This window comes from Athalia rosae, chromosome 4 (assembly GCF_917208135.1).
Source record: "Athalia rosae chromosome 4, iyAthRosa1.1, whole genome shotgun sequence".
NCBI lineage: Eukaryota > Metazoa > Arthropoda > Insecta > Hymenoptera > Athaliidae > Athalia > Athalia rosae.
In genome coordinates this window covers 1,802,927-1,826,070 of record NC_064029.1, presented here as the reverse complement: position 1 = coordinate 1,826,070, position 23,144 = coordinate 1,802,927, and the positions used below count along the sequence as shown (strand labels likewise).

The window sequence follows — 23,144 nt, the reverse complement described above, 5'->3', positions numbered from 1 at the left end:
CGGATCAAGTTGTAATTATATTTGGCAGGATGTAACCGCGCATTGAGCGGACAACTTGTCCTTTGTTGAGAACCGACCAGAAGAGATGAGGTAAAAGGGAAAAAGGTATAATAATTCCTTCTCTCACCCCTGTAAGCACCCCGGAACCCTGGACGAGAGATGTTTGAACAGAAAAAAAAAAAAAAAAAAAAAAGAGAAAAGAAAAAATGGCTTGGTGCTTAGCTTTTTATTGGGCAGGATAAACTTTTATTTCCCATTGGTAACGCGGCAGCGGCAACGGCAACGGCAACAACGAGAACCGCGTGAGTTGGGGCTGCAACTGTGACCCGCCCTCTCCTCTCTTTTCTACCATCATCGAGGGTAGGTATACTATATACACGTATATATATATATATGTATTTATAAACACAAAGGACAAACGGAAAGGACTACAAATGCTCAACCAGCCCTGCGTCTTTGTTCCTGACAGATTTTCAATCTTACCGTACCGCAAATTATCGTTGTTATTATTATTATTATTATTGTTATTGTTGTTATTATCATTATCATCAGCGTCAACTTTATTATCAGTAATACCTATTTCTTTTTAACAAAAAGCACATTCTCTCGCCCGAGCTGCCAGCTGATGATTCATCTTACCGCGCGCTGCATTACCCAACTGTAAGACGGGAATATTATAGAGGGTGAAACGGACGAGGGAAAGAATTATTATATTCTTTCCTTTTTAATGATAAAAGAAAAAAAAAAATCCGCCGGATTATAATATCCCGCGTTGGTGTATATGTACAGCCATTTTTCCCAAAGTAGTATTTCCATATTCATAACAGGACAAAGCGGAAGTTCTGTTGCTGTATGGTTAACTTGTAATCTGCGTTCATTCGCCAACTATAATTTTTTTCGTTGACAGTCTCGATGGTAATTGAGTTGACCTAGATTTTTTCAACCCCCCCTCTGTTCGCTTTACTTACTCTGCTTCCTCCGTTCCATCTTCTTCGTACGTAGGTACTTTCGACAAAGTAGGTTTGTTCGAATTTTTTACAATGGTGGTTTATACCCGTCCCCCCTCACCCCCCGGGTAACGCCGATGGTAACGCACGTATGGAAATTTTTTTTAGGACGAAACAATCCAAACGAAATTTTTACAACCCCTTGGAGATTGTCGTGAAAATATCTTCTTCTCCTCCCTTATTTTTCTTCCATTTTTTTTTCTCTTTTTTTTTCTCAGCCTTCTACTTTCTGATACGCAGATAAGATTTTTCTATTTTCACGAGCCTGCGTTCGCATAATACCATGACGCCAGGGAAAAGTGTAATGTGGGTACACGCTTATCTACATCGCGCTGCACGTATGTAATAATATATCTATACGGACATCCAACAAATTTACGACCCGCTCCACTCACGAGTTCATCCTGCCTCGTAAACGCGGGACAGAAGCAATTTTCAACTTTTGCGGTTGTGCATTTCGTATGTATGTGTGTGTGTAAAAAAAACCTCTTCCAGCTGCGCGTTTAAGCTGACATTTATAATAATTCTTTATCTCCCACGTTCGGGCAGAAGATTATTACAGTAATTGAATGCGTACGGGTTTCTCTGTCATTGATTGCCACGGAGCCTCTCGCCTGAACCGCGAAAGTAATAATTGCCACCGTTACGATACGTACTTAAAATTATATTCATACACTCGTATTAAAACATACCGGAATATATTAATGGTAAAGCGCATCGTCGTGGCACGGTAATATATATACCAGCGCGAACAATGTCATCCCACTAATTGTTTGTAGATAATTAGGTCACCGAATATGCATGCTCGTAGTAAAAATGTGTTCACTATAAAAATGCGGGCGAGATTGGCTTACGTGACAGAAATCGGGTAACCTTTGAGAAAAAAAAAGCGTCGAATACAATAAAATGAAATAAAATAAAACAGTCACGGTTAAACATTGTCTTATTTATCTTATTATTTGTGTTTTTTTTTTTTTTTGTCAATCCGTCAGGTAAAAGCCTTGGTTATTCATGCATTGCACAAAGTGTGGATACGTAGGTGTACGTCTGACTGACCTTGGGATACTCGGTGACGATTAAATAACAGCGGCAATTTAATGAGCTGTATAGTTAGCGACTATAATTCACGTAGCTTTTGCCGTACGAACTCCTAATTACCTGATTGGAACAATCAACCGTCGGATGGATATAGGGAAAACTGTACGCAAGTGAAGAAATTATAGTTCGAATGTTATGAATTAGTAGGTTATACGTAGAGTCGGCAGGAGGTTTATCGCTGAGGTGAGTGCGATGATGGTGATTCTATGGAAACGCTCGCGTTTCAACGCTTCGAAAATACAGTCGCGGGTGGCTGCGCCTGTGGGGTGTTATTAGAGCGGTTCAAGGAAAAATTGAACAGCGTAACTGAGGTATGAGGATTCAGAGAAAATGAATAAATTTGAAAACGATAAGAGAGGGGAAAAAAGTGAGGGAGAGGTGAAATAAAGAGAAGAGGAAACCGTAAGACGTAAACGCCTTCAACGCGGGGCGTATAACTATGCCTAACGATTCAGAGAAACCGATAGCTGAGCAGGGCATAGCGAAGCAAAGCAACGCGATGCAAGCGATAGGAGAAAAAGAGAAGTGAGGCAAAGCGGAGCAAAGCGGGACTAAACAATGGAAAACACAGCGGAACATACACGCCGGTGGGTAAGGTAAAGCGACAACTTCCAATCGCCGCTTTTGCCTCGTTCGACTACAAAACGACGGTCGTATAAAAGGCACTCGAATCCGTTCCGATCGCGGAATTAAAAAGCACACGCTATTTCGTAATACCTATCCGTTTCTCAATGAAGCCGAAAACCTGCCAGCTGGCTACAGTTGTCGAATAACACCGCGAACGCTCTAACTGCGTTAATAAAAGCACTTAAAAGCTGATATTCGCGGTACGCGCGCGTGTATACCCTCTACCGCACGTAATCACCTACGATTCCTATCTTATGGCGCGCAGAACACAGCGGTGGCCAGAACATTTACGAAGGGTATTTGCGTTTCCGATGCCGTAGGCTCGAGTTTATAGATTATAGACGGAGCGTAGAGAAGAGGGCAAGAGAGTAAACTTGGCGTAGGAAATACTTACGGCTACAGTGAAGAGAGCTCAAAATTACGACCACTTTACGAGTGCGGTGGACGTTAAACGACTCCTTTTTTTCAATCCACGCACACGCCCCGCACTCATTTTCTATCTCCGTCTTCGCCACGCTCACGTTCGCGTCGTTCGTCCGCGTTCGTGTCCTCAGTTTTGGTACATTGCGGTTGATTGTTCCGTTAGTAAGATATAAGGCTCATCCCGCCCGCGAGTTTAGCCTGCAAAAGACGTTTTCACGGTCGAAAGGAGCGGTCCTCTTTTGTCCCGAGGAGCCGAAAGTTAAGCCTGCAACACACGCAACTAACTCCGTACTTCCCATAAAGAGGGGAGACGAACGGACAAGAGAGCAGTTGACAAATGACAATACACAAAACCAGCTATTATCCCGTGTAAGTGTTGGTCGGTGCTCCGTTTGCTTCGCTAGATGCAGGTGCCCGAGCAAACCTTACGCGCCGGGGAGTTCGGCTCTGGGGAACTTGGAATTAGGCGTTCACCAAATTTCTAAATTTTCGTCCCTCCCCCCCATGATATTCCCAGAGAGGGAGAGAGAAAGAAGGCATAGAATCTCGATTAGTCGAAGGAAGAATAAAATTACCTTCCGAAATCGAGCTCCCCCGTACATATTATACGAATTATTATTTTTTTTTCCTCACTTGAATTCTTTTGTTCATCGTGTCTCGTACATCCTCCTCCCGGCAGCCACCGCCAACATCGCGTTCGCCGCAACGTCTAGGTACGCATTACGGATCTTAATTACGATCTCTATACCGCATCGTGCGTCGTACAGGGTGTTCCGACGTTATTGTATATCGCGAGTCCATATGGTGGATAAGTTTAATGAATAAATTTGGCAGACTTACGAATACGATCCTCCTTGGGTCTTCTTTATCTCTTCGCGTTTCGCTCGGAACGAGTTGTCCGTCTTCGTTTTACCTTAGACTGCTCCGTAAAGTGAAAAGACAAAAAAAAAAACCCTTTTTCTTCCGAAAAAGTGGAACATATTTTGCTAACGTGCGTACGACGTTACGTATACAGTTTCGGAAACGCACCGCATACGGATGCCCGTGTATAATCCAACGAAACTTGTACAAGGTAGGTACACGCTTGGTAATCTACCGGCTCCGAAACGCCTCTTACGATCCAGATTGCAGCTACCACGATTGGCCCCAGGCCTTCACCTATTTTTAGCTGCTGCCGCGGTTTCGTTTCGAGGGCGCCCAGCAGAAAGGGCGTGCTCAAGGTATAGGTATTTATTTATCCATAAATCTGTTCGCTTTCGCGCCGGTAGCAAAACGAGTCGCGCAAGCGATCGAGCAGCGGATCGGCCCTCTCGCGATGCGATACGCGAGGATCCTCCTCCCCCTCCCCCCCAACCCGAAGCGTATTACATGCGGCGGCGATAGAGGACGACGATCTATACAACCGCGATCAATCCACGAGAGCCATCGGGATTGAACCCGATTTCCCAATATATCGTACATATTCCTAGGAGACTGGATTAAACTGGTTACCTCTGCGCACCGTTCAAGGATAATTTAGTAACAATTACGTCACTGTACTTGACAGCGCGTTCCTGGTCGTTGGTGCTCCGCCGTTGCTGTTGCTACAGTGCCGGTGGTGCTGCTGCTGCTGCTGCTGCTGCGATAATAACGTGCGAATCAGATAAGGCGACGGGTCTCGCCTGAATATATCGGCGCAGACCACACGTGACAACGAAACGAGATAACGCAAGTGTCAATTGATCTTTCGCACGTGGTTCGCGAAAACGCTATCCAGATAGACCTGCGAACGAAAAAGCAAAAAAAAAAAAAACAAACGACCGATAGTAAGACAAAAAAATAATAATTATCTCAATCAGCGAGAGATAAATTTTTCGATTCATAACGGTAGCTTGTAATTCATTTCTACATCGTCATAAATAGTCCAAGGCCGTCCAAAAAGACGCTGTATTTCGCGGGCTCTGTTTGTTTGTCGCTATTGTGGATTTGTCTTTAGGATAAGTGTAATTTATCACCGCTGGTACTGTACGTATACGTGTATACTGTTAAACGAGTAGAGTTTGAAATGATCTTTTTTCCGACATCCCTGATAATATATCTCGTACTTTTTTCTCTCTGCTCTCTCTCTCTAGTTTACTTATTTTGTTGTATGTTCGGAAAATTCTCGAGCTTCCCGATCTCGGCGATATAAATGCTGCTGCACCCGGTGGCCTCTGAGAAATTCAGCTGGCGCGAGGTATGCCAGTCCGGGCTGTAGGCTGTCTCTTGTCGAGCGTCCAAAAATCTATAGTTAGCTACTGTCAACCTGCAAAGACTTCATTCACAAATTACCTTACGGGACGGAAAGCGTCGGACGTCGTACCGCGATCAGGGACAGGGACGAATGGCTCCTCTGCGAACTCTATAGGTTTATACACCGTTCGAGTATAAGGCACGCCCGCGACTTCAAAGAACCTCAGATTTAAATAGAATACTAAATACTCGGTAAACGAACTAATGAAATAACGAAACGGCAGGTACCTAACGACGTCGTTTACGAACTACTACCTTCCAACCTGCTGCCCTACACGGTACCCCAAAACCCTACGGACTTGCCCTCAGATTTAACCCCTTACAAAAATGAATACGGCGCAGCCGTCCTCCGTAACCGGGGGGGTGTGTTGCCTGATGAGAATTATCGTAAGGGATTTCCTAGATCCCTGAAATATTTCTTTATAATGTATTATTCCACCCCATGCCAGGGTAATATCCCTATTCCGCACAAATTGATGACCGCGCGCAGCGTCTGTATATAAAAGTGTATATATATATATATATATAGATATTTATGATAAATCGTGACCCCGTATGGAAAAAAAATATTCCAGCTATGGAACAGGTCGTTGACGGAATAAGGTATACGGGGTGGTTATGAATATAAGGAAATTTGTCGTCGTCAGGCAAACTTCCAGTCAACAACTAGGATAGCGAAGAAAAAGCAAACGCTATACCCAAGGAACGGATTAGATTTATTCTGTTATAAACGCATATAAGAATAGTTTCCAAGGGTCAACGATTTCTGTACATCTTACACGTGTATTGAGTACACAGGTATACCACAAACGCGTAAGTTTGGACACGCGCGATGCGAAATACTCGTGCATATTGTACGTGCACACCAATACCTGTCCGAGTATTTTCCTAGAAATCTGCATTTTCAGACATTTCTGGCAAAGATTCAACCGCGCTGCAACGAGTATAGCGTACGATAGGCTTCCGACATACACGTGTATGTAACGTGCTCTCAGTTGCTGAACGTAAGGCAAATATTTGCTAGATCTTGCGCATAGCGCGATATACGTGTGTATCTTCGTACACGCGGCATTCGGTATACGTATGTATAGAGATATTTTCTGCAAAACACAATTTTTATCCCCCTCTTACTATAATCTGTCGATCTTTCTTCGCGTCGAGTCTATGATGTTTCCGCGTCTACGCCGTCCTTTGTGTCAATTCCTGTCACGCGATTGATAACACGATTTCAAGGAGGTCGGAATCGCGTCAGTTTCATCGTAAAATTATAGATGAGGCTATAAAAAAAGAAGGGAGGGAGGATAACAAAGTGGGGGAGAAAGCTCGATTCGAAGGTCGGAATTGAGATGAAGGGAGTTTGAGGAACGCGAAATTTCACCGAACGGTACAAACGGCGATAAACTATGGCGATCTGCTTTTCGGAGGGTAGATTGATGCGAGCTCTTTGTAAACGCTGTCAGTAATTTTTCTGGGCATCAATCGCGCGCCGGGAAACGTGAAACGATGCCGTCGGAACTGCTGCCGCTGCTGCTCTCGTCGGTGGTGTTCGTCGCGTGTATCGAAGTGGGTATGAGCTTTGGACGTGCGATCGGCATTCGATCGGGTACGCGCGGAAGCATTGGGGCGTAACTGATGCCAGTTTAATGTAGCTTCCACCTCAGATTCATCCGTCAAACTTTGAAACGTGTCAGCGAATTCAGGGCATCGCGATGAATCTACCCCGGGGAAAAAGAGAGCGCCTCGTTCCACGACCGCCCCCCTTCTTTCCGTACTCGTTGCGCGGTGCACGTTCGTGGATACATATTTACAATGGAAAATGAACTTGCGAAAAGCAAGTTTTTGGTTGTGTATATAGGTATACGATACACTATATCCATACTTATCTCTTCTTTGTTAATATTAAATTCTCCGTTCACTCACTCAATCCATAGTTGTCGGTATATCGTTATATGTACTCGCGGTTAAACTTCAACGCGAACTTTCATCATAATTTCTTACTCGCCTCACAGACAAGACGCTAAATTTCACCGCGTAAATCAATATCCACAGTGAACGGTGGAGTTAAAACTTATCGGAGCAAATATGAATCCTTCCACAATTTTCAAATTTTGGCCAAATTTTTTTATTTTCAAAAATTGATCGTATAGCACTTTTCTTACGTATTTTGACCTCAGGAATCCGAATCTGGAAGAAAAATTGATCCATCTCTAAAATTGACTGAGTTATCGCCAATTTTCACCTTTTTGGGGTCAAAAATAAAAAATTCATTTTTTAATCTATATTAATGTAATTTGAGCTCAGGAATCCGAATCCGAAAGAAAAATTGATCTATCTTCAAAAATTACCGAGTTATCGCCGAATTATCGCTTTTTTTGGCATAAATTTGAGGATATCTCGAAGGGAAAAAATCGTAGCTCAATTTGGACGACGGATTCGTGTCCCTGAGGTCAAAATACGTAAGAAAAGTGCCATACGATCGATTTTAAAAAATAAAAATTTTTGGCCAAAATTTGAGATTTTTCCAAGGGGTACCCCTTACGATTTTTTCAAATTTTGACCAAAAATTTTTATTTTTTAAAATTGATCGAATGATGCTTTTCTTATGTATTTTGACCTCAGGAACACGAATCCGTTGTCCAAATTGAGCTACGATTTTTTCCCTTCGAGATATCCTCAAATTTGTACCAAAAAATGCGAAAAAATGAGGATAACTCGGTCATTTTTGAAGATAGATCAATTTTTCTTTCGAATTCGGATTCCTGAGCTCAAATTACATTAAAATAATCTATAAAATAAATTTTTTATTTTTGACCCCAAAAAGCTGAAAAGTGGCGATAACTCCGTCAATTTGGAAGATAGATCATTTCTTCGTTCAGATTCGGATTCCTGAGGTCAAAATACGTAAGAAAAGCATATTAAACCCAATTAAAACAATGATTTATTTTTCGCTCAAAAATCGAATTTTTTTTTGGGTTTTCAAGAGTAATCTCACGTATAATCAGCTCAGGAATCCAAATCTGAAAGCCAAAATTATCTACTCATGCAATCGATCGAGCAATCATCAATTATTCGCTGTTGGGAGCAGAAAAATCAAGACATATCGATTGCTTTTAGTCGTAGACCCACTTTGATTCATCGCGATCCATGCATGGGTCGAAATATTCGAATTTCTCAATTCACCAGCAAACCCGAACTTTGCTGGAGTCAGGTAGCCACGGGCGCGCGGTTTGTTGTGGGGTGTCACCTCTGCCCAGTCCTGAAGGTGACGACTCACAACAAAGCGCTACGCTGCTGGCTACGCTGACTCCAGCAAAGCTCGGGTTTGCTGGTGAATTGAAGAATTCGAATATTTCGACGCATGCATGGATTACGATGAATCAAAGTGGGTCTATGACTAAAAGCAATTGATATGTCTCATAATTTTTCTGCTCCCAACAGCGAATAATTGATGATCACTCGATCGATTGCATGAGTAAATGATTTTGGCTTGCAGATTTGGATTTCGGAGATCAAAATACGTCAGAAAAGTGCCATACGATCAATTTTTAAAAATAAAAAAAATTGGCCAAAATTTGAAAATAATATATAAAATGGAATATGTTTTTTTTACCCAAAATCGACAAAATTCCAAGGGGTACCCCTTATAGCTATTTTTTCATCACCATTCTAGTATAAGAATATTATTCAAATCTAAGAAAATTGTTATATGAGCTGAGCGCAAACCTTATTATTTTTTCTTCAAACTTTAGAAAATTTACGGTGCTACAAAAAATTGCAAAGAGGGGTGTGAAAATTATACGTTAAATTACAAAGTTGAAAAACATGCAGCCGGTAATACCAACAAAATATAATACATCAAATTAAATCCAAAAGTTGTTCATTTTCATTTTAACTAAATTATTTACATTGTAATTCAAAAGTTCGGCAAAATTATAAATAATAAAAAAAAAAACTTAAAACAATAGCAGCAGTAACTGTAAAAATTCCCCAAAGTTTCCAAAAATTTTCGACGTACTGGGGGAGAACTCAGTGATTTTTAGAAACAAGGGATGTAACATTTATTAACGGATGGGAGAAACCTAAAAATTCGAGAGTGCTGGTTGGAGATGCTGCAGCAAAAGTTATCCGGGCAAAATACCTTCGAAGATGTTATAGCCGTTTTGGTTTTATCATCCAGAAAGTAAATTGGGCGATTTTGTTAGCCCGCCCGAGCCAAAGGAATAAAACCGGAAGTCAATCTGATTTTCTCTGGAGCGTCAATAATTCTCCGCAGGATCGTAACACTCGCCATATAGCATACCATATACTGCTGACAAGGTGATAATCCACCGCGCGAGAGTGGAAAGAAGTGAGAAAATCTACTTTTCTACGTATACCGAGTCTGTGTAATGTATACGTACATACACACCACACGTACACGCACACATGAGACACATACACTCGAAAGTTCCAGGGCTGGTTTTGCGAAAAACGGGATTGCGAAAAATCAACGTCAGAGATTCGCAATTCATTCATTCGATCATTAATTCATTCATTCGTTCGATCATTCATTAAGTGCCTCGCTCCTAATCTTAATCCACTCAACCTGTTTCGCTAGACTGTACATCAAGAGATAAAGGTTGATTAAAATTTTTTAACCGACCAAAAGCCGCGCTCTGGATTACTATTTACGCCATACTCGTTTACCTCTCGTTCGATTCTCCTCTCTCCCTCTATATCGATACTTTTTTCCCCCCTACGTTTTATTTCAATCGGTCTCCGTGTGGAAATTTTTTTTTTGCAAGTTCCTCCGTGTACGCTATCGAAGCTAAGCGGACGACGACGAAGCTTAGGTACAACCTACCACCTACGTTCCACCGTAACATCGATAAAGTCAAAGACGCGAGAGGGCCGCATAAGCCAAGATCGGAGTCGGATGATGAAGCACGTGAGTGACGAATGGCTGCTTCGTGCTGAGATAACAATCACTTATTACATTACCTACGTCTTACACAATAAACCTATAGCTCTGCTACACAGTCGGGATCGTTGGTATAAAGCTCCGGAGGCTGCATAGGTATTCGAATACGGACATCGTCTTCACCGTACGTACACCATTACGTACAACGTACATCCATATTCATGTGCATGAAGAAGCGCTCGGTACTATACCGTACGCTATGAATATCAATTAAAATATTTTTTAGTTTCGCTACGACTGTACGTAAAATTTAAATTTTATCGAACAATAATCACAGTCATGCATAAAGGTGAGTGAAATAGTTGCCAAAAAATTATCAGGTTACCGTCGAACCGAAATTTGAAATATCTACGAGGATATGAAAAATGATTTCTCGCGCACGGTTTCCCCGTTGAATCTCCAACTACTCCGAGGATGATGAATGTGAGAGGATTATCTGGGCGGTGTCGCTAATTACTAGAGGTTTTTACAGCTATTACTGTATGTATACAGATGCGTTAAATGCTATTTACCGATAAGCAATCGTGACGTATAAAGTGAACATAGACGAAATGAAGAAGCGATGCGGCCGGCGTTCCATTACCCTGCATAAGCATGCATGCACGTGGTCTATACAACGAAGCGAAAGTAATAAGAAAATAATTTATGCGCGGCGCGTGCGAATAAATTCAAGTATTATAGATGACAGTCGCTGGACGTATATGTATATCGATTGATTAAAAATATCAGCGTCGCGGTGTCGATGCGCGGTATACGTGATGTTTTTCTATTTTATTTTTTATTGTTTCATTTCGTCCCGTCGTATGTACGCGTATAGCGTATTTTCTTTTCCCTCTAATTTATTTTCATTTTCTTTTTCCATTTGTTCTCTTTTTTCCTTTTTTTTTTTTTCCGTAAATTTGTTTTTCTCCGCGGGTTATCAAACGCGACGTCGAATGTTTTCGCGTAGTCTGAATCTAAATATAACCGGTAGGAAGAGAACAAATTATTGCAAAACATTTCGCCCGGCACGTGCGTCTCTCAGATCGTTCAGGTGAGATTCGCGAATCTCTGCACAGGTATAACGTACCTTATAATTTTTGCTCACCGTAAAAACGTGTTATCCGTTAGGTTTCGGTACGGCGACCCGCGGGACCCCGGGCCGTTCGTCAAAATTTATCCCGCCCTCGTCTTCTTATCAAAGCAAATACGCTGACGTAATAATTGTATCGCTGAATCTACTTGCCGTATAGCTACAGGTATGAAGATCGTATCGAGTATATTTGTCTAACGAACGTCTTGTTTTTGCAATTTGTATATTTTTGGCTCTCCTCGAGAAACTCCGCCAAAATTATAAGGAGGCAACTGTGTACGAATGTATCATAGATGTACGTAGAAACGCGAAACCGACGCAGTGAGGAAGACCGGGGTAAATAGCGAAACGTATGTACGTGGCACCCCGCCTCATCGTTTTTGCTACAAAACCGAGCCGCCGTTTGCACCGGTGCTAATTAACGATAACAACTTATTCATAAAGCGCGGTCAAGTATGGGTGCAGTGTTTGCGTTCTCTCGCATACATTAGTTTCGTGAGGGAGAGACAGAAATCAAACCGGTCGAAGATGCGGTATAGGGTTTATCACAGCGGCGCGGGATCTTGTGGATCTTTTGAAAATATCGCGTCAACGCGAAGATCATCGCTGTCCGCTCGTACGTACGTACTGTCTATGCGACGATATGTTACGTGCAGCAATGTCGATTGCAGCATTTATTTATTTACTCGTTTATTCGAGTGAGTATAGGTATGACATAGATGAAGGTATATACAGGTGAATGTTTACGTCACGCGTATTTGTGAGATTATTTGACGTGGTGAGAGAGACGGGGGAGGAGATTATATCATTCGGGCGGACGGGGGTAGGGAAAACTTGATTATATTGTGTTGGGCTAAAATTATTTGCCAGACGTGGAGCAGGAGGCGCTGATAAAGCACCGGCGGCCGTATCTCTGAAAGATTGAAGGTCGTTCACTCATGGTAAATTGTGAATTGTATAAATTGACGATTGCGAAACAAATATACGCTATGTACCGAGATGAATACGCACGACGCTATAACTGCAACTGCTTATATCGCCGCTGCTGCTGCTTTGGGTCTAGTGCTCGTGCGCTCGTATTCTATAATTTGCCGTTGCCACTGATTATACCAACCGCTGTTGGAGTGGCTCCTATCGCTCGGACTTGCGAGGCAGCGATTGCACTCTATCGTATCCGTTCAAGCTTTTAATCACGTTTGTTCCAACCACATACCTATATACATATGTATATTAAAATTCAGCGCTGCGTTTCCCGAGTAATATTCATATGCATCCCACTGTATTGCAATTAATTGCGGAATCCGGTCCGAATCTGATAATTGTTCCACGATCGTGTACGATCTGGTTTTACGTAGAATAGCTCCTACGTTTTTCCTGATTTCTTTCTCTTCCTCTTCGAGGGAAATACGAAAATAATAATTGTACTACTTCTATCGAGATGGGCACGTGTGAAACATCTGACGCAATGCGTGATCAACAGCTTTCTCGAAGTCCAGACACGCCGGCAAATACAGCACGTATAGGCGCTCTTAAAAAAATATATTCTCCATTCACAGATCCGCACGATTTGTGGGTATTGGTATTGGTATTGGTGTACTCCACGTACGGACAAATACAATTCACGTGAGTGTGGGTACGTGATCTAAAGTGAATTTTATAGTATCGTGTAAAAATCGAGGTGAAAATATTTTCACAGGGCCAACTAAATTTAGAATGGTATTTACCTAGACCCTCCTCGTGCAATCGTTGGTTGTATCAACGTGAGCAATACCGGAGGCTTACGAGATACGATAAATTTTTTTTTTTCTTTTGCTCGTAAGTTTCTAACACATAATATTTCATTACTCAAGTTTCCGATATGAATCCCAGTTCATAGCACGGGGAAATTTTTCAGCCAAAGTCTTTGGAACTGAGATTTCATCTACCGGCATACATATATCTCCTGAGCATAGTCAGTGTCGGCAGTCAACAGCAGCGATGCTGGATTCTGAAGATCTCGGCTGATGCTGTCTTAAGATTAAATCTAAAAAAAGCGATAGCTGCTGCCATCTGGTACTGGGAGAATTGAATAGGGCAGGTCGTTTACCCGCCTGTTTACAACTCCGATACAACTACATACATACATACATTCGACGTATGCACGTAGTATACATATATACGCACGCATTATGTAATTACATAATTGCGCCAGAGAACACTGATCATTAGTTTCTTTGTCGTTGTTCATTCCACCGTACTTATGACATCGGAGAATCTAACGATCAATTAATTAAAGAAGTACGCTAAATGTATAATCTAATCTGTACACAAAGCAATGCATTTGTCATACAGATGTGCGCATGTGTGCGCACGTAGATCTACCTACATAAATGAAATTAGTTCCATGAAATGAGCGGGCAGTCCTCGCTCTTACATAGGAGGATGGACAAACAGCAGTGACACAGATTCGACCATTTGACCACACGGGATTTGCTCTTCTTTGCAGCAATTTCGTTGGAACTTTAACGCCTATACGCACGTTCTTGTACGTGCAGACGATCACGTGGCGAGAAAATCATGATTTACCGATGAAATTCATATAAAACTTACCTATCTGACGGCAGCGTCTGAAGGTCCAGTGGTTCGGGAGGTAATACTTCCGCGATTCCACGGGATGTTTTATCTTTCACGCAGTTGTCATGATCTTTTGAGTTTGAGCTCTGTTGCGACTGCCACCTCTTCACCTATAATTATGAGGCCTCATTAGTTCAAGTAGTGATTCTGATGAGTCCGATATTGAAAACAAAAATCGCAGGCAAATATTCTTTCTGGCCTGTGCGTGATTTATTTTTTTTTTCTTTTAATCATATCGAGGGATGTGTATTGAATCAGATTTTGGATGTAATCGTAAGTGCTCTCCAAGCTCTCAAAATTTTTTGGATGAATTTGGATGAATAGATTATTTTTTGGAAGGAAGACAAAAAAAAAACAAACAGACCGGAACGATCAATCAGAGGCAACAGGGTAGCGCTGATTAATTGGGAAAATATTGTACTTCATTCAAGATTAAGAAACTTGTGTAGGCATTTTTCGTGAACGCATATATCTCTCGTCAATTTTATCAACGCTTTATAATTTCGCGCATGAGATATTGGATTAGGACTAGAATTGGGATTATTTACGATACCGGAAGATCAGCCTTGACCATGGAGATGGTACGTGTGAATATAGAACGTTGGCTCTGGCTTGAAGAAGCGGAGGAATTACTATCACCGTCAGTCAACGAAGGCCCATCCGTGATTACGTCCAGTTTCGACCCTTGTGGTTTGCCCTCGGGTTTGCCGGACCATACGTCCTAGGTAAAGAATAAAATGTAAAACTTTTGCCGTTGAATTTGTTGTCAAAGTACAGACAATTTTCACCTATAATTGTGCGAATAATAAAATAGTATTAAGTTCAGCAAATAGAATAAAGAGAATAGGGTGACTTGCGAGCAATGGCCCATGACATGTTACATCACCTTTCAAGCACACCTTGACCTCAATTGACGTCACGGTTATTTAATAACACATTTTATTTTTATCGGAGTCAAACAAGATCATTCAACGAATAGAAACCGTAAAAAGGTGCCGGTACCCGGGTGGATCCGGGGATATGTGAGTTTGACGTTCGTAACTTGCGGAACGATTTTTCGGAAGCCAAATTCTTGTTTCGCAGATTATTTCAACTAATGAGTTTCCATCAATAGTTTTTTTTTTGTTTTTTTTTTTTTTAGTCGAGACAAGAAAAAACATGAGGATAAATAACGGCCTAAGCAAGGATAAAAGATCTCATTGCGATATTGTTACAATGCAATTATTGAAAATTTGGCAATTGCATTTGTAGGAGTTTTATCCAATTTCAAATGTTAATTTACCAATTTTTCAAATGTTACTTCTGAAATGTTCTGTGGGTAATATATCATTAATGCAGAGACCGATCGGTCGCACATTATTCTGACGATAAAACACTTCCCTTGATACTTACCAACTGACTTTTTTATACCAACAGAGTAGGGTTCCACCATTGAGTTACGTTACTTAATGGTTCGACTCTTTGGTATTTGATCACTAGCGCTACAAATACACATCAGCTAGGTGGATGAGAACCACTCTATAAAAATTACTGGCGGGCACAGGTACCGTCATATTTGAAAAGTTTTATATGAGATACAATTTTTTAGGAGCTTACAGATAACTGGATGCAGCTATCAGCTTCTGGGAATGGATACGTAAACGAAGGAACTGATATTGGGGATCCAACTTCCGCAATTTTCGTTGAGCACAACGCTGTGCAAGTCTCTAATTCTTCAGACTCTTTTTCAACCTTACGAACGGTCATTCTACGACATGCCCACGGATCCACAGGCACCGGATCCGGTGCTTTGTCATACGACCAGTTTTCAGCAATCGTTTGCACACTCTCTCCAGGGTCATGTTTTAAATACAGAAGCTGTGGGGATGACAAAATCATGAATTTGGTTCAAACCACCTTTTTTTATGAGTCTCTGGTGAGATTTTCAGATTTGCTTACATCAAAGAACTGCATCCATGCGAGGTATGAACAATGAACAACAAAGGCGTACGACATTTTCTCGAGGTGTCTGTTGTATATCACTTTCATTACGTCGCGAATAATTTCTTCTCGAATGTGATTGACGACTAAATCTTCTTCCGCATCGTCAAGAATTTCGTGCCATTTAATCTTTGGGATATCAGCAGGCGGGATATTCATATCCGATATTACCCTGGGCTCTGCAGGATTCTCCGTTCGTACTGGGTTACTCATGATGCTACGGCCGGAACTCCTCCGACTTTGATTAGCTGATTTTCGATGTGGTTTATTCATAACTCGGATATTTTCAGATGCTCACGAAATAAACAGTCTGGGCTTGATTGGAGTGATCAAAATACTGAGAAAGAACTATTGATACCGTACACATGGACCAGATCGTTTCATTTTCAAAATTTTTACCATTCCACCGGAACGTATCACCGTTTGAACAAGAAACAAAATGGCCGGGTACGTACCGATGGATGCGTTCAAGAATGCTACTGTAGTTTTATCGCTTGCCCCCAGGAGAATACCTAGGCAACGACCTAGTCCTAAGGATAACGTCATGTATCATGGCAGCTCAGATACATTTGAGAAAAAATTGTTTGATAACATTTTTTTACTTGATTGTGTATAAATACGAGCTTAAAATTCGTTAACTCCTGGTTAATTCCTTAACCAAGCAAATAGAGTACCTACAGAGGTAATACAGAATCAGATGAGTTGGTAAAGGTCGAGGCTATGTAAGAGGAGATGTTAATAGATAGTGCTGTTAACTCAAAGGTGAATACAAGAAACTACACGAAAATACCTAGACGCTACATCGCGGGGAATCACAGAGTATTCGGTGGTTATTGCAATATCTTCTATACAAGGCATAATGGTCAGAACTATGGATCGTTACGCAGAACTGAGAAAGCATTTTTTGGACGTGGCTAACTGCTACATAAATCAAAGTGATCTAGATGAACTGAAACATTTTTATGCAGATGTGATTGATTCTGTAAGAACTTCAGAATATATTGAGAACATTGAATATTTGATTTTAATTCTTGAAAAAAGAGGTCTTATTCGATTTGATAATATAACACCATTGAAAGATATTGCCAAACATTATTTCAATGGTTTGCCAATCAATAATGATTTAGACAGATATGAAAGCGACTTGCGAAACTACACCTCTCAGTATTCACCGAAAACTAATTTGTACCGGCACTCAAATGGTAAGTGTTCTTTGATCCCAAATACAGACTACAAGCAGACTCCATTTCAAAATTCATTAAATAAATTGTTTTGTCATCATTCAAACTTATATTATCATGCCAAGCATAAGGTAGCCTACGAATCTCATCTGCAAAAAATAAAGGACAATAATCTGAGTAACAGTGAACTATCAATTAACAAGAAAAGTGGTTTTAACGAGACTAGTACTTTTGTTTCAAATTGCGTTAATCATAAGATAAATTATAACATTCATAAGAAGTGTATTATGTCGTCCGTAAAGTGCAGAATTAATAAGAACAAGAAACAAGTATCAGAACCAAACTTAATTTTCAACGTGCCAGAAATTTCTCCTTTAAATTCACAGAGCAGCCAAAGTAATAGTTCCATAAATATATCTATTGGACAAAATTCATCAACTGAAGATTTTGACAAGATTGATGCTGATCCTCAAGATACACCTCTGATATTAACACCTCAATGTCTTTCACCTCAGACCATCTGTCCCTCTCAAATTGTCAATACGCAATTTCATTGCTCTTTCGCTCAATTACATCCCCAAAAGACTAAAAATACCAAAGATTGTGCTACAAAATTATTTGCACACAAATGCATTAGCATATCCTTATATTTTGTGCTACTGGCTGTTATTTTATCATCATTACTTATTGGGTATGATTTCTTGCAAAATCCAGTGCAATATAATCCTCAAGCATCTGCTCCGTCTTTTCAAGAGGTTTTTTCTGGATACCCTACAACACCCAACCATCCAAAAAGTGCCTATCCATCATGGGTGAATTCAAAGACTGTAATTGGAACACCGGAACAACCTACTTTGCAAGGATTTCAGACAACGTTTCCTGTTTCTAATGCAGCTGCTCCACCCGTAACCTCTTATCCAGTGATGCAAGGACTTTCTGAACAGGAAAAGGCAATTCAAAGCATGGGTAATATGCTATAGAAATAACTGATATCAACAGCATTATGCTTGACTGAATTACCTACTCACAAGTCATTTTCTTTGATATTTTAGTTTTCCTTAGAGTGAGTGATAGATTAGGAAGATATTGGAGAGATGTAGCCAGATATCTTAATGTCAAAGAGTCTGACATCGACAAAATAGAGGCACAGTATAACACGGATCTCAAAGAGAAGGCCCATGCAGCTCTCAAAATATTTGCTGCGGAGAGTGACACCAATTCTTGGCAGAAGAACTTGAAGATTGCTTTAGAACAAGCACGACGCAAAGATCTCAAGGAACTTGTTGAAGACTTATTATTTTAAGAATATCAAGAATGATATAGGCAGAATGTTGAATTTTATTGTTCAACGACATGTCATTTGTTTAAAGGTACGCAATAAACCATGGAATTTACTCATTATTTTGCTTTGTTAATTATATAATATTATTACTATGTTAATAAAATATTGAATTTTTACCAGCGTATATATTTATTTGACAAAATTATGTACAGAATTTTTGTGAGATAGTAGAATCAGTAGTTTGAATTGACAAATTATGGTAAAGAACGAATTCAAAACGCAAGACAGGTTGTCACGAGAGAAAGAAAATCAAACCAAAGGGACAATAACATGTTTCGTTTGACAAATTGACCAACATTACGATGTGACTTACCAAAAAATAAAACACATCATTCACGAAACATTTATCGTACTAGTAGGCTAGTCCACGGCACCCAAAATTTTGCAATCTCACAGGCCGCTGCATTCAAAGTACACCAGAGTACCTCCGTTTCTTTTTTCTAAACATGGTATTCACTTTTTTCTCGAGTCCCTCAAATGACATATAAAATTGCAAGGATAAGGGTAGAAAAAGCTGAACTGTGAGAAAAGAATAACTTTATTTTTTAATATGACTCGATCGCACATGTATAGTTTCTTTCATATGATACTGTATACTCGTACAAAAAAAAAAAAAAATTATTCCTACAACAGAAAATACAGCAGCCTGCGCTCATGCCTCCCAGATCAATAACTGCGAGGACAAGTATCGTATATTAATGTAAAATTTTATATTAATATATCTTTCATCTACTTCATTAATAAATCATTTATTAATCATCTCTTCAGTCACGCATTGAGAAGAAAAAAAAGAAAATTATTGCAACGAAATTTCTATTCTTTTTTGTCATTTTAACCTTCGTACTGTGGACTACCTGATTTTTTTCAAGTTAGCCCCTGGCTTCACTTCTACACACTTTAGTTCTCCTCATGGATGGGTCGTTTAAATTAAGATGATGATACATATATATTTTGTTTCGTTTTCAAATATCTGTTATTTTCAATGATCTGGTTCAGGAAATGTGAAGGTGATATAACAATAATCGAAAGGGTTCCTAGTTAGACAGTGTAAGTATTCTTGGTAACGCTTCCTGCCTTGGCCATAGTGTCTTTATGTATTTGGTAGCCTATGTTTGCCTTTGGTGCAATTCGCAACCTTTCTTTCAATTTGCGTCTGTGAAAAATAATGTGAAATTACATTGTCAAACGGACTCTTCATGAGAGAAGGGCGGATTTTCGATTTACTTAAGAGCAAAGTTTCATACAAAAATGAAGTTTCATCAAATCCCATAACAAATCCAATGGAATTAGAGGAATTGCTATTAACTGAAAATGGATTTTCATGTACAACTTTGCACTTCAGCTGCTCATCAATCTACCCCTCATGTTTATCATAACGATTTTTAGGAAAATTTTCTCACCCAATATCCATCACGCTAAGCTCTCTCCTTGCGTCTGCGGTCCATACGCCGATTTTATCACCTTTTGGTCTTACATTGACCACAGCCCCACAAACATCGTCTGAACACTCGTTGAAAGCTTCTCCAATCATGCATAAAAGGACTTCAAGCCAAAAACGGTCCAAGTCATTATTTCTCTGTTTTTTGTCTAAACTGATTAACCATCTCCCTCCTTTTTTGTTTGCATCATCTTCCCACATAGGCCGGATACCTCGCTTGAACATGCTGTAATCACAACCTTGTCGCAGTTCGGAAGCCAATTTTATGTGATTGTATAAACTGTAAGAAAAAACAATCCCAAATTGATGGAAAAATCAACTAATGAAAAATAATTTTACGGTTTTAATTTTAATGATTTATTATATTAGAACACCACGGTTCGATGGGTGGTATAAACGAAATCTTTTATAAGTATGAGCCTGTAAATTGTAAACTTGGATCCATTCATACTGCCCAATATAACAAAACTAGGAAAGTAGATCACAGTGTGAAAGTATAACATGCAAAACTGAGTTGAAATTACACAATCATATGAGAACAAAATACAATCCATCTGGTACACTAAATGCATTGAAGAAAGTACTCTGATAAGATTCAAGTACTGCAAAGAAAGCTGAAATTAATGATACTTTTGTCTCTGATATCATACAATTAGGTTATTTCATTAATTGGAATCATTATGCACAAGATATAACTTGTAAAATTTACTTCAGTATAATTGTCCATGAGTTAGTTCAGTACTGACAGACCACTAGTAGCAATGTTTTTTAAGTTACCTCCAAAAGTCTTCAGCTGTATCAAAACTGGTGATTTCTCGTTGATTCTGTTCCCAGGTCTTACTGCGATCATTTTCGTAATACCAAAGTGTCCAGGTATTTTGTAAAGGGTGTTTGATGAGAAGCTCAGGTGGAAATTCTTCCAAATTAGCTACCTCTTCTTCTTTCTTTTCTATATCCTGTGAACAAGTCACATTTCTATTATTGTTTCTATACTCTTTCACTTACTCCCACTACCAGGAATCTTTTTCAAACTAGTATAGTGATCACTCCTTGTAATTAGGTCATATCACCTAACATAGGCATATGCTGGAATCGAAGCTGTTGCATATCATTTTTTCATCGGTTGAAGGACCATGCTCGACTGATGCATGATTAATCCCATGATCCATTATCAAAATCATATACCCATCCTGAGCGTATTTCAGTAAACCGTGCTAGTGCAATTCCAAGGCGCAATAAAAATTGTTGGGAAGTTGAATTAAAGAATTATCTGAGATTTCAATGTTAATTGGAAGTAAGAATGTCCGAAAATAGTTAATGAAAGGAAACGGTAGTAGGTTATACCAGTCAGTACAAGGACGAAGAGGCAGAGGGGAGCGTGATGGAAGCAACCATGCTGATGCGTGAAACCGGACCTTTTTTGGTTAAAATTCTGAATTTGTGATACCCGGTGAAAAGCGGGTGGGTTGTACATTCATAAATTCTAATATTTAAGTGAAATATTAAGGAAATACCTCAACTTCTGCTATATTATTTGTAGCCATGTCACAGGAGTGCACCGCCAGGATTTTCAGCAAATCACCACTAATGGCATCTGCCGGAAAGACTTTGCGGAACTACAGTCACTTCGGGCTACAATCTCGAAAAATTTTCTTGCGGTAGACGAAAAACGCAAATACCAACGAGAATGTTTCTATGAATTACCAGTAGCGGGCCGGCGTAGGAGGGAAAATATGGCAAAGCTTAATAACCAGAAAAAATAGAGCCGGTTGCAATCTGAACGTATTTTGTAAGATTCGTTATCGATTGAAAAAATATCTTTTTCGAATTATTTGATGGACCGATAAATTTTCTGTAATAACGTAATATTTTTTTTTATTATCACGACACTAATAACTTTTGTTTCGAAATTTATGAACTGTTCACTCTTTTTTTTCTCATCCCCATGCAACTATCTCCACGTATGAATCTATCCGTTTTTTTCTCATCAACGCTTTCACAAACGTGAAACTATGCAGGCAAGTTTTTTTGCAAGGTATGCGTTTTTAAAGCGACATCTGCATCAGCGTGCCCGACCTGACCACTGTGTTCGTAGTACGCTACTAATTTTGCGTGATTTGGAATGAAACTATTTTTGTTTCATATTATCCATGTAAACAGTGAGCTCTGATACTGTGTGATCAATATGAAGCATTTGGTGAATATTTATTGTTGTTATATCAATGAATTTTTTTATTTATGGGAAATATCGTGTAAAAAAATCGATGGTTTGTAGGCGTGTTGTAATTTGGGGTTAGCTCGTTCAGTGTAATCAATGTTCCTGTGTTTTTCTGTTCAAATATTTTTACAGCATTCGGAATCGATATTTTCAATATTTTTCAAAAAGCATCGACTATATCAGCAATATAATACCTAATAATCACGCCGTTTAAATCATCGACGTTTCCACGTTCTATGACTATTCGAATATTATTCAGAAAAATCCTTTTCAGTTATTATTTTTTCCTAAGCAGGTTCGGATGATCATATTTTTTTAAATAGAAAATCCACCACGCTATGGACTAAAACGAAGCCTCAAAAGAACATCTACACTTTCAGTATCGAAACAACCAACCACAAAATGTAAACAAGTCACACAACAATTAAGCAGCTTAAGAAATTAACAATAGCTCCTGCTATCTCACTTATACTATGTATTTTCGCCAATTAATAACTTTAAGTTTCAACACAAAATAACACAACTAAACAACAATTGCTCCTGCTTTGTTATTGCTTGAAATAATATGAAATTAACTAATATCATAGTTCATGTTTCCAGTCTCTAATCACAGTATGTTGCTTGTATAGCATCAGATTGCTGAGTTTATGTGTTATACATGTGCTGTGTTATTTTACGGCATTACTATAATAGTTGCACCGTTGAAAGTAATCTTGGACTATACATTGAATATTTTGTTTGTTGACTTCGAATAAACCGAAAGAAGACAACTGTGATGAATCTTAATTACGTAGAATCAAAATGACGTTCTGTATATAGTTACATGCTTTACATATAAAGTATAGTGCTTCTTTTGGTTTGAATTTTTTTTTTTAATCAGAGCAACTTGCTGTTTTGTTATGTATGACTGAGTC

General features: G+C 39.6%; 4 protein-coding genes across 9 annotated transcripts in view; 2 read left to right on the top strand and 2 right to left on the bottom strand.

The window, feature by feature from the left end:
- Positions 1 to 10,662: 10,662 nt before the first annotated feature.
- Positions 10,663 to 16,333, bottom strand: LOC125500737. Of its 2 annotated transcripts, XR_007278196.1 has the most exons (3): positions 16,010 to 16,333; positions 14,625 to 15,928; positions 10,663 to 14,181 (listed from the first exon to the last, which is right to left on the bottom strand). XR_007278196.1 is itself a non-coding variant. In XM_048654579.1 (2 exons), exons 1-2 carry the CDS (start codon positions 16,322 to 16,324, stop codon positions 15,656 to 15,658), a joined length of 588 nt encoding a protein of 195 aa, XP_048510536.1. In that variant the 5' UTR covers positions 16,325 to 16,333; the 3' UTR covers positions 10,663 to 15,655. The 2 variants fall into 2 exon arrangements, 1 of the variants encoding a protein (XP_048510536.1); XM_048654579.1 differs by having other exon boundaries at positions 10,663 to 15,928.
- Positions 16,334 to 16,569: 236 nt separating this feature from the next.
- On the top strand, positions 16,570 to 18,690 carry LOC105687548. 3 transcript variants are annotated; one of them, XM_048654576.1, is made up of 3 exons: positions 16,578 to 17,253; positions 17,947 to 18,198; positions 18,285 to 18,690. In XM_048654576.1, exons 1-3 carry the CDS (start codon positions 16,911 to 16,913, stop codon positions 18,533 to 18,535), a joined length of 846 nt encoding a protein of 281 aa, XP_048510533.1. In that variant the 5' UTR covers positions 16,578 to 16,910; the 3' UTR covers positions 18,536 to 18,690. The 3 variants fall into 3 exon arrangements, with proteins under 3 accessions (XP_048510532.1, XP_048510533.1, XP_012258713.1); XM_012403290.3 differs by having other exon boundaries at positions 16,579 to 17,253; positions 17,986 to 18,198; XM_048654575.1 differs by having other exon boundaries at positions 16,570 to 18,198.
- Positions 18,691 to 19,094: 404 nt separating this feature from the next.
- The window catches only part of LOC105687550 (eukaryotic translation initiation factor 4E-1A), an 8,459-nt gene continuing 4,409 nt past the window's right edge, over positions 19,095 to 23,144 (bottom strand). Inside the window, exons 1-4 of one of the 2 annotated variants that reach the window (XM_012403295.2) lie at positions 21,527 to 21,664; positions 20,790 to 20,968; positions 19,975 to 20,292; positions 19,095 to 19,727 (exon numbers count right to left, since the gene is read on the bottom strand). In XM_012403295.2, the coding sequence (XP_012258718.1) occupies positions 19,613 to 19,727; positions 19,975 to 20,292; positions 20,790 to 20,968; positions 21,527 to 21,556 (642 nt within the window). In that variant the 5' untranslated portion in view covers positions 21,557 to 21,664 and the 3' untranslated portion in view covers positions 19,095 to 19,612. Of the gene's footprint in view, positions 19,728 to 19,974; positions 20,293 to 20,789; positions 20,969 to 21,526; positions 21,665 to 23,144 lie in introns of those variants that run through there. The other variant, XM_012403294.3, reaches the window with a different exon arrangement.
- LOC105687545 (eukaryotic translation initiation factor 5B-like) overlaps positions 22,073 to 23,144 on the top strand; it is a 3,988-nt gene continuing 2,916 nt past the window's right edge. The window contains exons 1-2 of one of the 2 annotated variants that reach the window (XM_025746520.2): positions 22,073 to 22,209; positions 22,526 to 22,634. Coding sequence is in view for 1 of the 2 variants with exons in the window: in XM_012403287.3 (XP_012258710.1) it covers positions 22,198 to 22,209 (12 nt within the window). In the remaining variant the exon portion in view is untranslated. The remainder of the gene's footprint in view (positions 22,210 to 22,525; positions 22,635 to 23,144) is intronic. The other variant, XM_012403287.3, reaches the window with a different exon arrangement.

Excerpts from the sequence above, each read along its gene's own strand:
- LOC105687548 (XM_048654575.1), top strand. The coding sequence starts at position 16,911 with ATGGTCAGAACTATGGATCGTTACGCAGAACTGAGAAAGCATTTTTTG. Across the intron at positions 18,199-18,284 it reads AAAGGCAATTCAAAGCATGG|TTTTCCTTAGAGTGAGTGAT; the intron begins GTAATATGCTAT and ends TTGATATTTTAG.
- LOC125500737 (XM_048654579.1), bottom strand. The coding sequence starts at position 16,324 with ATGAATAAACCACATCGAAAATCAGCTAATCAAAGTCGGAGGAGTTCC. Across the intron at positions 15,929-16,009 it reads CATGGATGCAGTTCTTTGAT|CTTCTGTATTTAAAACATGA; the intron begins GTAAGCAAATCT and ends TCATCCCCACAG.